The sequence below is a fragment of the Sphaerodactylus townsendi genome, linkage group LG01 (assembly GCF_021028975.2).
Source record: "Sphaerodactylus townsendi isolate TG3544 linkage group LG01, MPM_Stown_v2.3, whole genome shotgun sequence".
Classification (NCBI taxonomy): domain Eukaryota; kingdom Metazoa; phylum Chordata; class Lepidosauria; order Squamata; family Sphaerodactylidae; genus Sphaerodactylus; species Sphaerodactylus townsendi.
Window position 1 is genome coordinate 9,854,379 of NC_059425.1, and position 13,367 is coordinate 9,867,745.

Here is a 13,367-nt window from a genome sequence, read left to right on the forward strand (position 1 = left end):
TTAAATGTTATATATACTTAATAAAAACACTTAAAAAAAAAAACCCCGGTTCTGAGCTGCAGGCCCAGCGGGGACGTGTTTTTGCCAGCGGTGCACCTGTGACTTTTTCAGTCCTCTGTAATGATTAAAAACACGGCAATGACTCATTCTCTCTGCCAAAGCTCCAGGGACAGCTGGCAAAGATGATTATTGAAACAAAGCAAAAAACAGCCCCCGGAATCTGTAGGAACAGGAGATAACATCTTGCGGGAAGTGCGAAAGAAGCCAGTGCATAAATACCCCCGGCACACCTGAAAGCAGCTGAAAGCAGGCAGGGACTATGCAAATCCGAGGCTTCACATGACCCTCTCTGGAGCTTGAGGCCCGGCGGCATCTGTAAACACCCTCGGTTGTGCAGGGTGATTGGGCTTTCTCAAACGAGTTGAAGCAGTTGCTGACAGCCATCACACAGGAGATCCCGGACAAACCCCTCCGAGGATGCCGCCGCTGCTGCTCTTGCTGTGGCTGTTGCTGCTTCCCCACTGCTCTGCCCGCCAGACACGGCAGCCCAAATGCCCATTGAACTTGCCAAGGAATGAAATAGACCCAGTGAATTTTTACAGGCCAGGAGACCACCTCATTAGCGGGGTGGTCACTCTGTCACATGCGAATTTTCTGCATTACCTTTTCCGGCAGCCACCCCTTTCCAGATATGATGTGTAAGTAAGATGTCCTCCTGCTCACGCAGACTGTGGTTTGATGCAATGCCGTTTCTCTCGTTTTCTGGATCAGTTCCTGTTTTTAGGCCTCAGTACAGATCTTGTCCCTCTTTTAGGAAGAGGGGGGAGGGAGGGGTGGCATGCAAGGGAGGGAAGGGAAAAGGAGGGTGCCCAGCATCTGGACATGGCCCACCCACCCTAGAGGAGGGTGGGGAAGGGAGGGGTGTCATGCAAGGGAGGGGAGGGGAGGGAAGGGTCACAGCGCTCCCCACCCCCACACCCCCGCCCCACCCCGCGTCTTGGCTCATTTTGAACTGTGCACTGTGATTGTGCAAAATGACACTCATTCTGGGCACATTTTAAAACTAAAATAAAAAGAGAAAGACCCTTTGTTGGTTTTAAGACCCTGTGACCAGATGCAAATGGCAAACAAAAGAGCCGATTTTTAGGGCCCAGAGCCCCTTGGGGATGGGGCGGTCTACAAATCTAAACAATAAATAAAAAATGAATAAATAAAATAAATAAAAACCATCAAAATCAGACAACTCAGCGTGTTTGGAGACTGGTTTCATTACTCAAGATGAGCATAGTTGTCTTGCCTCTCATTTATGTCTAATTTGGGAGCTTCTCTCTGACTCATTCTCGTCTTCTTGTGCCCTTTGTGTTCTCTGTTTTTTCTCGTGGGTCCTGGAAGGAGCAGGACGCATCTACAGGTTTTTTCTCTACAGAAAGTATGCCCCCGTACTTGCAAGCATGTGCTACCAGATCAGCTGGTCACTTGTGATAGGGAATAGCATTCTTTGGATTAGACTTTTCTCTCTCTCCTTCTGAGTGCAAACGGGATGTGAATTGAATCTACCTCAACAATTGTACGTTTCTGCCTTTTTGCAATATATGTGCTTGGAGTTTATTTACTACATGTGGTAGTAAACTGTGCAACATGGAGTGTTAACTGATAAATATCCTTAATAAAAAGAAGTGCATTCAAAGTCGGGTAAAGTTTTTGGTGAGTCAAATGCAGGGGCAGTATCCAGTCACACCCATCTCACCCTACTTCTGTTTGTGAGCAAAGATCCCATCACCACCTCCTGTGGCAGGATATTCCAAACACCAATCACACATTGCAGGAAGAAATGTTTTCTTTTATTAGTCCTAATTGTTCCCCCCAGCATTTTCAATGGATGCCCCCTGGTTCTAGTATTGTGAGAAAGAGAGAAACATTTCTCTCTGTCGACACTTTCTACCCCATGCCTAATTTTATAGACTTCAATCATATCCCGTCTCCTCTCCAAACTAAAGAGTTCCAAACGCTGCATCCTCTCCTCATAAGGAAGGTGCTCCAATCCCTAAATCATCCTCGTTGCCCTTCTCTGCACTTTATCTCCTTAATATCCTTTTTTGAGATGTGGCGACCAGAACTGAACACGGTACTCCAAGTGCGGTCGCATCACTGCTTTATATAAGGGCATGACAATCTTTGCAGTTTTAAGATCAACTCCTTTCCTAATTATCCCCAGCATAGAGTTTGCCTTTTTCACATTCCGTTGGAACTATCAACTAAGACACCCAAATCCCTTTCCTGGTCTGTGACTGATAGCACTGATCCCTGTAGCATGTATGTGAAGTTTGGATTTTTTGTCCCTATGTGCATCACTTTACACTTTCCTACATTGAACTGCTTTTGCCATTTCTTACCCTTAAATAAAGCACATTTACAGGTGGGATTACACTAAATTTTGACTTCACAATTCTGGTGAATTCTGGGGTCCAGGACCAGCGGGACTTCCTCAGTTCTGTGAGGCCTGTAAGACAGAGATGTTTTCCAGTCCTATAGTTGAGACAGCAATAGGGAAATAGATCATCTGGCCTCCCTCCCCTTCCCACTCTGCTCCCTCCTCTTTTCCCTTTTCTTTTCCCCTCTTTTGATTCCTTTCCTTTTTTCTTGCTCTCAAGTCTTGGAGGACTTGTGACTTCTAGATCTTTGTTGGTCCTCGACTGATGACCATTTCTGAATCCATCTCACCACCAGGAAAAAAAAAAGATAGTATATAGTAGGTATGAAATTAGGAAGTCATCTTTTAACTCAGTAATTTGGTTTCATAAGAACATAAGAACTAGCCTGCTGGATCAGACCAGAGTCCATCTAGTCCAGCACTCTGCTACTCACAGTGGCCCACCAGGTGCCTTTGGGAGCTCACAGACAGGAGGTGAAAGCAATGGCCTTCTGCTGCTGCTGCTCCTGAGCACCTGGTCTGCTAAGGCATTTGCAATCTCAGATCAAGGCGGATCAAGATTGGTAGCCATAGATTGACTTCTCCTCCATAAATCTGTCCAAGCCCCTTTGAAAGCTATCCAGGTTAGTGGCCATCACCACCTCCTGTGGCAGCATATTCCAAACACCAATCCCACGTTGCGTGAAGAAGTGTTTCCTTTTATTAGTCCTAATTCTTCCCCCCAGCAGCATTTTCAATGAATTTCAATTCTATGGTTTAACTTATATGTTGTAATTGTATGTCTTGATTGTTCTTGTTGTTGTAATTTTGATTTATTCCCCGCCCTTTACAATAGTCTCAGAGTGGATTCCAATAAAAAGCATGATAAAATCCCATTCGGTACCCCTATACTGGTGTAGTGGTTAAGAGCAGGTGCACCCTAATCGGCAGAATCGGGTTTTATTCCCCGCTCTGCCACTTGAGTTGTGGAGGCTTAGCTGGTGAACCAGTTTAGCTTGTGCACTGCAACACATGGGCTACGTTGGACCAGCTGGGCTACGTTGGACTAGCCACATTTCTTTGGAGCTCTCTCAGCCCCACCCACCTCACAGGGGTTTGTTGTGGGGCGAAGGAAAGGAAAGGAGTTTATAAGGGAGATCTTCTTCTTTATAAATAATCCTTAAACCATAGAACATCCAAGACCCAAGCTCTCAAACTTTCACCCCAACCTTCCCCAAAGGTGGGCAGGTCACCTTGTGCCCCCCTATCCCAGTAGGGGGAATCACTCAGTCAAATGCCCAGGTGAAAGTCACCCTGAACCCAACTTGGTTGGGAAAGGCTAGGTTAAAAATAAAATAATAACGCAGTGGGGATTTAAAATAACAGCCGTCAAAAAGGACACCTGCAACATATTGTCAAAGGCTTTCATGGCCAGAATCACTGGGATGTTGGATGGTTTCCGGGCTGTATGGCCATGATCCAGTAGCATTTTCTCCTAAGAGCAGGTGCACTCTGATCTGGAGGAACCAGGTTTGATTCCCAGCTCTGCCGCTTGAGTTGTGGAGGTTTACCTGGGGAATTCAGATTAGCTTGTACACTCCCACACACGCCAGCTGGGTGACCTTGGGCTAGTCACAGCTCCTCGGAGCTCTCTCAGCCCCACCCACCTCACAGGGTGTTTGTTGTGAGGGGGGAAGGGCAAGGAGATTGTAAGCCCCTTTGAGTCTCCTACAGGAGAAAAAGGGGGGATATAAATCCAAACTCCTCCTCCTCCTCCTACTACTACTACTACTACTACTACTACTACTACTCTTCTTCTTCTTCTTCTTCTTCTTCTTCTTCTTCTTCTTCTTCTTCTTCTTCTTCTTCTTCTTCTTCTGATGTTTCACCTGCATCTGTGGCTGGAATCTTCAGAGGATCTAATGGTAGTAAAGCAAGTGGAGTATACCTGTGGAAAGTCCAAGATGGGAGAAAGAACCATGTGCCTGTTTAACAAGTGTAAAGGGTGCAAATTAGCAAACTTGATTTGCATGTGTTGAGTGGGATCCACTCATGTTAGCATGTGAGTAACCATGAAGATAGCATAATCAATTAGTGAGGGCATCGGCATAGTAGAAAGCTAGCCTTTTGATCCCTTTGATTACTTACTGCCTAGAGACATCCTTTGTCTGGGTGGTGTTTATTAGTCACTGTCTTGATTCTAGTGTTTTTCTGTATTGGTAGCCAAATTTTGTTTGTTTTCATGGTTTCTTATTTACTGTTGAAATTGTCCATGTGCTTGTGGATTTCAATGGCTTCTCTGCATAGTCTGATGTAGTGGTTGTCAGAGTGGTCCAGAATCTCTGTGTTTTCAAATAATATTCTGTGCCCAGCTTGGTTAATCACGGGTTCTGCTATTACTGATTTTTTTCCGGCTGAATTAGTCTGCAGTGCCTTTCGTGTTCTTTGATTCATGTCTGGGTGCTGTGTTTGGTGATCCCATTGTAGACTTGTCCACAGCTACATACGCGATAGATTCCTGCAGAAGTTAAAGAATCCCTCTTATCCTTTGAGGATCCCTTTTATTCTTAGAGGATCCTCTAACTTCCCCCATCCAAGTGTCAACCATGCTTCGGAGAGCTACTGAGATAGGGCTTGCTTCAACTATTCAGGGTAGGAAAGCCACGATTTACTAGAGGAATAAGGCCTGTTGGTTGCATTGGCTTGAGAATTAAAATGTAAATTATATTTCCTTGTAGCTCAGTATCCGAATCTCACTGGCTGGTTCTGTCCTTCCTGTTTGCCATTCGGGACGTCAACCGGAACCCCAACCTCTTACCCAACGTCACCCTGGGCTACAGCGTCTACGAGAACTTTGGCAGTGCAAGAATGACTTACAATGCCATGATAGATCTGGCATCCTCTGGGCAGGAGAACATCCCCAACTATTCCTGTGGGCCACCGAACACGGTGCTGGCTGTCCTGGAAAATGCTGCGACCGAAATCTCCGTCCTGATAGCGAATGTGATGGGCATCTACAAAATCCCACAGGTATTCATAGGGGAGGGTGTGGGACAGATGAATCTAAGTCTATTTTGAAATTTCTCCAGAAAAGTTAAGGAGGGGTGTGCTGGCTGTAGGGGTGCGTCAGCGGACCCAGTAGAGCCTCAGAAAGTGCACAGGAATGCCTGCGCCAATTGTGGCCTCCTGGGCTCCCACGTACGCACATCACGAGATCCCCCTGACTCACAGGTCACCAGATGCCTGCGTCATGGGTCCCAAGACCCCCAGATGTGGAATTGACCCAGACGGAGACGTTTCTTCCTGCACGTACGCTGCCCCCCGCAGGCCATGAATTGCGCAACCTTCTCCCGCTCTCCTGCCTTCCCCAAACCCTAATAAAAGGTGCCGGGGACCACGGTACGGCAGATTAGCCAGATCCACGGATCGCGCTAGCCCGCCGCTGGCTTCTCTCCACCGGATGATATCGCTGCGTCTCGTCTCTTCATTGCGTCGTCCGTAACGACTTCAGCTGGCCATCCACAACTGAGGCCAGAGAGGAATTATGGTTTCTTCAGAATGTGATTGGTTCTCCTTCAGGCCTATTTCTTGTCCCACTACTGGTGGGAGAAAGTGACCCTATAGGGTTTTCAAGGTCAGAGAGAAACAGAGGTTGTTTGTTGCTTCCTGCCCTTTTGCCGTGACCCTTGATGAACTCCTTGGTGGTCTCCCATCCAAATACTAACCAGATGTGTTAATCTTTGAAGAACCTTCACCTCTGCTGGACAACACAGGATTCGCCTGCAGTGCGCGATCTGCACAGATTTGTAATTTGCTGCTCTTGGGATGCTAATGGGGTGAAGGTTATAACTTGCCCTTTCTTTCTAAGGGCTTTCTCGCATTCTCAGTTTCCTTCCTTCTAAGTCCCTGATTTCTGGGGAGGGGAGGCGGTTCCAGGTCTGCCTGCATTTTACTCCCCCCAGTGGTTGATTCGATATAACAGACAATTAAATCCAATGCATTTTCCTGCAGATCAACTACTGGAGAGAGGAAAACAGGCAGAACTGAACACTCCCAAAGAAACAGAAATTTAGAAGCGAAGAAACCATGAATGTGAAAAGCCCTAAGGCTCGGATCAGGGGGAGGGATACAATCTGTAATGAACTTTGACTGTTTTATTTATTTATTTATTTATTTATTTATTTATTTATTTATTTATACTTGGTTTTATATACCACCCCTCCCCCGAAGGGCTCTGGGCGGTGAACAACACAATAAAACAATATTTACAATAAAACCCCATTAAAACAGCAATCAGTAATGCTACATTGGCATCCAATCGTAAAAACAGAACTTCATAGATCCACCCTGGAAAATAAAACAGAGAAGCAAAGAACCCAGAATGTAAGGGAAAGGAGGGGGAAAGGGGAGGGAAAAGGGGAGGGCGCACATCAGCGGCCGGCCCCTCCAAACGCCCGGTGGAACAATTCGGTCTTACAGGCCCTGTGGAACACTCCAAGATCCCGCAGGGCCCGGATAGCTGGTGGTAGCGTGTTCCACCAGGCAGGGGCCAGGGCTATAAAAGCCCTGGCCCGGGTAGAGGCCAGCTGCATCATCGAGGGGCCAGGGACCATCAGTAAATTGGCCTCTAACGAATGTAGAGGCCGTGTAGGGACATAAGGGGTAAGACGGTCCCGAAGGTACGAAGACGTAAACACATAATCTGACACAGGGAGAAAATGACGCCCTCTTCCCTGCCTTTCCTCGCTAGATCAGTTATGCGTTTGTGTCTCATGCTCTTCAAGATGAAGCGCAGTTTCCTTTTTTATACCGGATGTTCCCAAACGAGGAATACTTATACCCAGGAATCCTCAAGCTGCTCCGGCATTTCAGGTGGACGTGGGTCGGCCTCATTGCTCCAGACACTGACAACGGAGAAAGGTTTCTGAGCACCCTGACCCCGATGCTCACCAGGAACAGCATCTGTGCTCTCTTCTCCCTGATCCTCCCACAAAAAGTGGTGGAGAACTACTTGGAAGATGTTTTAAGGTCTGGTTTTAGTTCCAAGTGGACACGGATCAGTGTCGTCATTTACTACGCAGAAACGGAATTAGCATTCTTTTATGGGATCTACCTTGTACAATCTTTAGTTACAGAACATTTAAAACTGATGGAGGGGAAAGTCTGGGTCACAAACGCTTGGTGGGACCTCTCCTCACTGTCATCCAGGTCTGTTGTGCCTCAAGAAAATGTGCAAACGTTTTTTTCCTTCTTAATCCGAACAAACAAACAGGCAACCTACAACAAGTATCACCCATTTCACATAACTGCTGAACAGCTTTGGAGGAAGGCCTTTCGTTGTTCCTATTCAAAGCACGAGTTGGCTGTGAGAGGTTGGACAAGATGCATGGAGAGAAGGGAACTGGAGATCCGTCCTGAGGCTGTTCTTGGAGATGTCCACTCGGGACACGGCCACAGTATCTACCAGGCCGTTCATGCTGTGGCACAGGCCTTACATGCTTTCTACTTGTCCACGTCCAAGAGTGTGGTCATGGCAGGTGGAGACAAGTGGAGTCACCAAAGGATACAGAGATGGAAGGTAGGAGGAAGAGGAGGAGAAGGAAAAAGAAAGACCAAAGAGTCTCCGATTTTTCAGTGTAGAAAAGAGACAACTAAGGGGGGACATGATAGATAAAATTACACCTTAGATACAGAAAGGCAACAAAGGGGCTTTCCCCACTGACAGAGTTGAACTCGTTTCTACTTAGGTTCGCCTCAGTGAATCCCCACTGCCCCCGAGCTCAACATTGTTTTGTCTCAGTTCCCTCCCCTCAGAACTGCGACATCCTTGTCACAGTTATGAACTACACTTTTCTGCTGGAACAAGGTCGATACCACTTCGAAGCTTCGATGTGGGGAAGCATCGAAACGACACCTCGTCCGTTCAACCAATCATGAGCCGCTTTTGTGGCATGTGCAGAACGGGAGAGTCGTGGCGGGCAGAAAACGCATGTAAAATGTAAACTGTAAAAACTGTAAAAAAACGCTCCGGTTCCCCACCGTAACACAAGCGCCAATCACGATCGAGGAGCGAAACAGGCACCAAGATGATCCCACCCACTTAGCTCAGTTCCAGGAGGCCAAGTCAGTTGCTATGGGGACAGCCTGGAATCGCCCTCCACTGAAGGGAACCGAGTCGACCTTAGCTCCCTTCTGTAGTGGGGAAAGCCCTAAAGAGGACTTTTTCCTCCTTCTCCCAAAATATTTAAACTTGAGGGCATCCAGTGGAGATGACAAGGAATAGATTCAGGATGGACAAAAAGGAAAAACTTTGTTACCAAGCAGGATGTCATGATGGCCACAGGTGTTCAAAGGGGGTAGGACAGATTTGTGGAGGACAGGTCTATGAGTGGCTGCTGCCCGTGAGAATTCCTCTGAATCCCAGTGCCACGAAGCAACATCTAGGGAGGCATTGACCTCCATGTCCTATGGCTGGACCTCCGGGTTCAAGAGACCAAATAAAGAATCTGTCTGTCTGTCCAGAGGGACTGGTCAGCTACTGTGTGAGGCAGGATGCTGGACGAGATGGTCCTCTGGTCTTATTATCCTTTACCCTCCTCATTATTGAATTGCTACCTTGGATCCTGATTATGAAATTGTCAGAGTATTGAATACATCACTGAGCATATTGTGTGCTGAGACAGAACCGGATCAAACCGGTTCTTACAGGACTATCTGTCCTTTATGCTGATTGGTCAGTACTTGTATATATGTCTGAACAGATGTGACTGTATGTCTTGCTAGGGTATTCTGAGTTGAGCGAAGCCTGCTGTCCGTTTGTTCTGTGATTCTGTAAATATTTCTTGTATATTAGCTGCACTATAGGTAAAATTCACTTCACTGAAGAGTGACTGCTTCTTGTGGTGTTTCTGCTATTGTAACCTCTATCTGTGGATTCTGTGGGTCAACCCATTCTTAGCATGGGGGTTACATTCTCCCCCTCTAAAATACTGTTGTCTTGACAGTAATTACAATGCAACTCTTGAAATCATTAAACAATGATTTCCCCAGAGATTCCTGTACTTGGAGGAACCACATTTGGTGAATCTGATAGCACAACATTGTCTTTCCCTTACAAGGATTTCCAACTGCTAGAAGCTTAGCTGCACTGGCAGTTTGCAAAACTCTTTCCAGCAAATGTAGCAATTCAGCCAATTAGTTTGCAGAAGGGATTGGGGGGGGGGGTTGCAACTGGAATCCCTTCCTTCATGTAACCGCCAAACAGAATCATGTGTTTCAAATACACACAGCAACATCTCTTGAACTTTCGTCACATAACAAAACAGTTTTATGGGGATCAAACCCCAACTTGCTGCACACTTCCATTGCAAGCAATTTATATTTGCAATCTCACTTCCAAGCCCCACGCTGGTTGGGCGCCAATTTGTAACCTCTATCTGTGGGTTCTGTGGGGCAGAACTTGGAATGAGCTTGCAACAACAAATTTTAAAAACAAAATGATTTACTTTCTTAACATATAACATCAAACATCAACATTTAATATTACACTACAAGGTCCTGTTCAGGTTGCATTTTCAAGTCCTTTCTAGTTACAGTCTTCTGATATTGCTAAGTCCAATTCTTCTTTGCAAGTGGGTTGGCTCCTGAAGACTCCAAGGGCTTGGTAAGAACATAAGAACATAAGAACATAAGAACAAGCCAGCTGGATCAGACCAGAGTCCATCTAGTCCAGCTCTCTTGCTACTCGCAGTGGCCCACCAGGTGCCTTCCTTGGGAGTTCGCCATGGTAGGATGTGAAAGCAATGGCCTTCTGTGGCTGTTGCTCCCGAGCACCTGGACTGTTAAGGCATTTGCAATCTCAGATCAAAGAGGATCAAGATTGGTAGCCATAAATCGACTTCTCCTCCATAAATCTGTCCAAGCCCCTTTTAAAGCTATCCAGGATTCAACATGATGAGGGTTTCCAGGAGAACTCTCACCCATTACAAACAAACAAAAACCCTGAAAACAATAAACTCCAGTAACATTTCATACAACATAGCAAAACAAACAACTCACCTTCCCACTTAGTTCCTAACAACATTGCATATACTGTAGCAATTTTTAACAAGGTGTTAAGGGCTTATACCAATCAAGGTCCAAGTCTGGTAGCCTTGTCTCCTCCAAACTACATGAGCTCTGCAGCCTCCTGCTGCTTTGAGTCTCCACCCCTTTCTGGGTCAATCCATTCTGAGCATGGGGGCTACACTATCATGGTGTTGCAGCTGAGTGCCAAGTCTGCATATTCTTGCTCTCGGTAACAGGCCTTCCGCTGTGCCACGGGTCTACTCGCTAACAGAAATAAGGCTCCTACTAGGAAGAGATAAATGTTTGCGCATTTCTCATCCAATTCCCATTCGTGCCAACCTCAGGGTAGATCTCCCACTATTACAGTTGCTGTCCGGACAAGCAAGCTAATTTCCCAATGATTTTTCTTTCTGCCTCGTTGTTGAGTCACTTCCGGGCTATTTCCTCGTTCTGTGCATGAGAGCCAATTTTTCTCGCCCTCCCACATGATGTGGTGGTTTGGTTAGAAGCAGTGGACTTTAATCTGGAGAACCTGGTTCAGTTCCCCACTCCTCCACATGAGTGGTTTGAGAAAGGGGGCTCTGAGTAATGCGAAGAGGCCATCTTGATTCCCAAGGACATTGCTCGCAGGCCCTGCATCATCAGAGATTAGAGCTTCAAGTGGGCTGGGCTGAGACAATCCATTGTTTCTTGTTTTTTGGAATTCAAGTGTTTCTCCCCTTATTCTAGATGTACCATTTTCTGAAAAACTTCTGGCTTTCCAACACTTCCATAGAGGGAGTGCATTTGGACGAGGACGGGGACCTCGCAGCTGACCTGGATATTGTGAAATCTGTGACATTTCCCAATGACTCCCTTGATGTCAGGACAATTGGGAATATGAAGAAAACATCATCTCAAGGCGTTCTGTTCAATATTGACAAGGACAACAGGGTCTGGCCCAGGTGGATTCACCAGGTAAGGAACCTCCCCCATGTCTTCTCATTCTCTTCTTCTCTCCTGCAGTGATCCCCAACACGGTGCCCTTGGGGCTCCTGCTAATGAGTTTCCTGTTGCACGTTTCCTTCTTCAACAAAGACATTCTAGGAGACACTCGTGGCCTAGAAAGGTTTTAGGGTTTCTGTCAGCCAGAATAGCTGCTTCTGTCATAGGGGAATGCTTGGCATGCCATTTCCCATACTATTGTAACTGTCCTTGGTTGAACATAAGTTGCCATGACACCCACTCCCCATTTGAAACCGCCAAACCTCCCAGAACATCAACAAGATTGGCTGGATGATTCGAGGGGATGGGCAGATTCATATGGAAGAAGGTGATCTTTTAGGTATGCCGGGCTTTAATGGTCAATACCAGCTGGGAAAACAGTGAACATACACCCATTATATATATTTTTGTGTTTGCATTTAGACTGTGCCTCGTTCCAGGTGTAGCAAAAGCTGCCAGCCGGGATACGCAAAGGTGATTCAGGAAGGAAGCCCAGTCTGCTGCTATGATTGCCATCCGTGTGCAGAAGGGACCATCTCCACGCAGGAAGGTGGGTGGGCATCATTGGCAGAATAACTGGTAGCCTTTGACGCAATCTTTCGAAGGCATTTGATTCATTTCTCTGCCTGCGGGAAGTTTTATTTCTTTTAAATGAAGGGGTTTTGTTGATTTTTAAAGTTTTGGGGGTAGCTGTGTTTCTCAAAGTTGGAAGAGTTGGATTCAAACCCAAGAGCACTTGAGAGACCAGCAAGATTTTCAAAGTAGAAACTTCTGACAGTACGGCTACCCTCTGAAGCGATCTTGGAAGGCAATTCCAAAGGTGGGATGCAGCAGACCCTATTAATGTGGGATCCCTTCACCTAACAGGAAATTGGGAAAGGGTTGTGCAAGAGATCATGTGCTAAAGTAGCCAATAGCATGAAGAATCACGCCTGAGTTCATATCCCTGCTCCATGAGGAGGTTTGCTGTTTTAACACCAGTCTGTAAGTCTGTCATTCATGTCCGGGATGTTGTCTTTTTATGGCATCACTTGTAGCAAAAACCGTGATGAATATCAGTGTTCAGGATTCTGAAGTTATATATATCCTTTCCAGATGCAGACCACTGCGACAGATGTCCAGATGTTCAATATGCAAACATGAACCACGATCGATGTGTCCCCAAAGTCAAAACTTTTCTGTCTCTTGAAGAAAATTTGGGCATCGTTCTGACTTTCTCTGCCTTCGCCCTCTCTCTAACCACCACTTTTGTGTTTGGCCTCTTCATTAAACATCGAGAAACTCCAGTGGTCAAGGCCAACAACCGAGACCTCACCTACGCGATCCTCCTCTCTCTCCTGCTCTCCTTCCTCTCCTCCTTGATATTTATTGGCCGGCCAACAAAGGTCACCTGCCTTCTCCGACAAACCTCCTTCTTCAGCTGCCATTCTTCTCAGCTGCCGCTCTTCCGGCGGTTGGCCAAAACGCATCACTGTGGTGTTGGCATCTTCATGGCTCAATGGCCGGGAATGGGGTGCGAAAATGGCTTGGGGAAGGAGGTTGGCCAGCTGTAGTCAGTCTCTTTCTGGCTCCGCCATCCAAGCTATTCGGCATCTGTGCCATCTGGTTGATGTCCCCACCTTCCCAGAGCGCCCGGATCGAACTCCGCAGCCTGGGCACATCGTCCTGCAATGCAACGAGGGGTCTGTCGCCATGTTTTATTGCGCTCTGGGCTACCTGGGCTTCCTGGCTGCCGTCTCTCTCACGGTGGCTTTCCTAGCCCGGAAGCTGCCCGGGGCGTTCAATGAAGCCAAGCTGATCACCTTCAGCATGCTGGTCTTCTGCAGCGTTTGGGTGTCCTTTGTGCCCACCTACCTGAGCACCAAGGGGAAGTACATGGTGGCCGTGCAGATCTTCTCTATGTTGG

At 46.8% G+C, this 13,367-nt stretch overlaps 1 protein-coding gene across 1 annotated transcript; it reads left to right on the forward strand.

The window, feature by feature from the left end:
- Positions 1-477: 477 nt before the first annotated feature.
- Positions 478-13,014, forward strand: LOC125436568 (vomeronasal type-2 receptor 116-like). The gene is made up of 5 exons (XM_048503703.1): positions 478-698; positions 5,149-5,440; positions 11,207-11,434; positions 11,885-12,011; positions 12,557-13,014. The coding sequence occupies exons 1-5, from the start codon at positions 478-480 to the stop codon at positions 13,012-13,014; spliced, it is 1,326 nt and encodes a 441-aa protein (XP_048359660.1).
- Positions 13,015-13,367: the final 353 nt, after the last annotated feature.

Excerpts from the sequence above, each read along its gene's own strand:
- LOC125436568 (XM_048503703.1), top strand. The coding sequence starts at position 478 with ATGCCGCCGCTGCTGCTCTTGCTGTGGCTGTTGCTGCTTCCCCACTGC. Across the intron at positions 699-5,148 it reads CCCCTTTCCAGATATGATGT|CTCAGTATCCGAATCTCACT; the intron begins GTAAGTAAGATG and ends ATTTCCTTGTAG. Across the intron at positions 5,441-11,206 it reads GCATCTACAAAATCCCACAG|ATGTACCATTTTCTGAAAAA; the intron begins GTATTCATAGGG and ends CCCTTATTCTAG.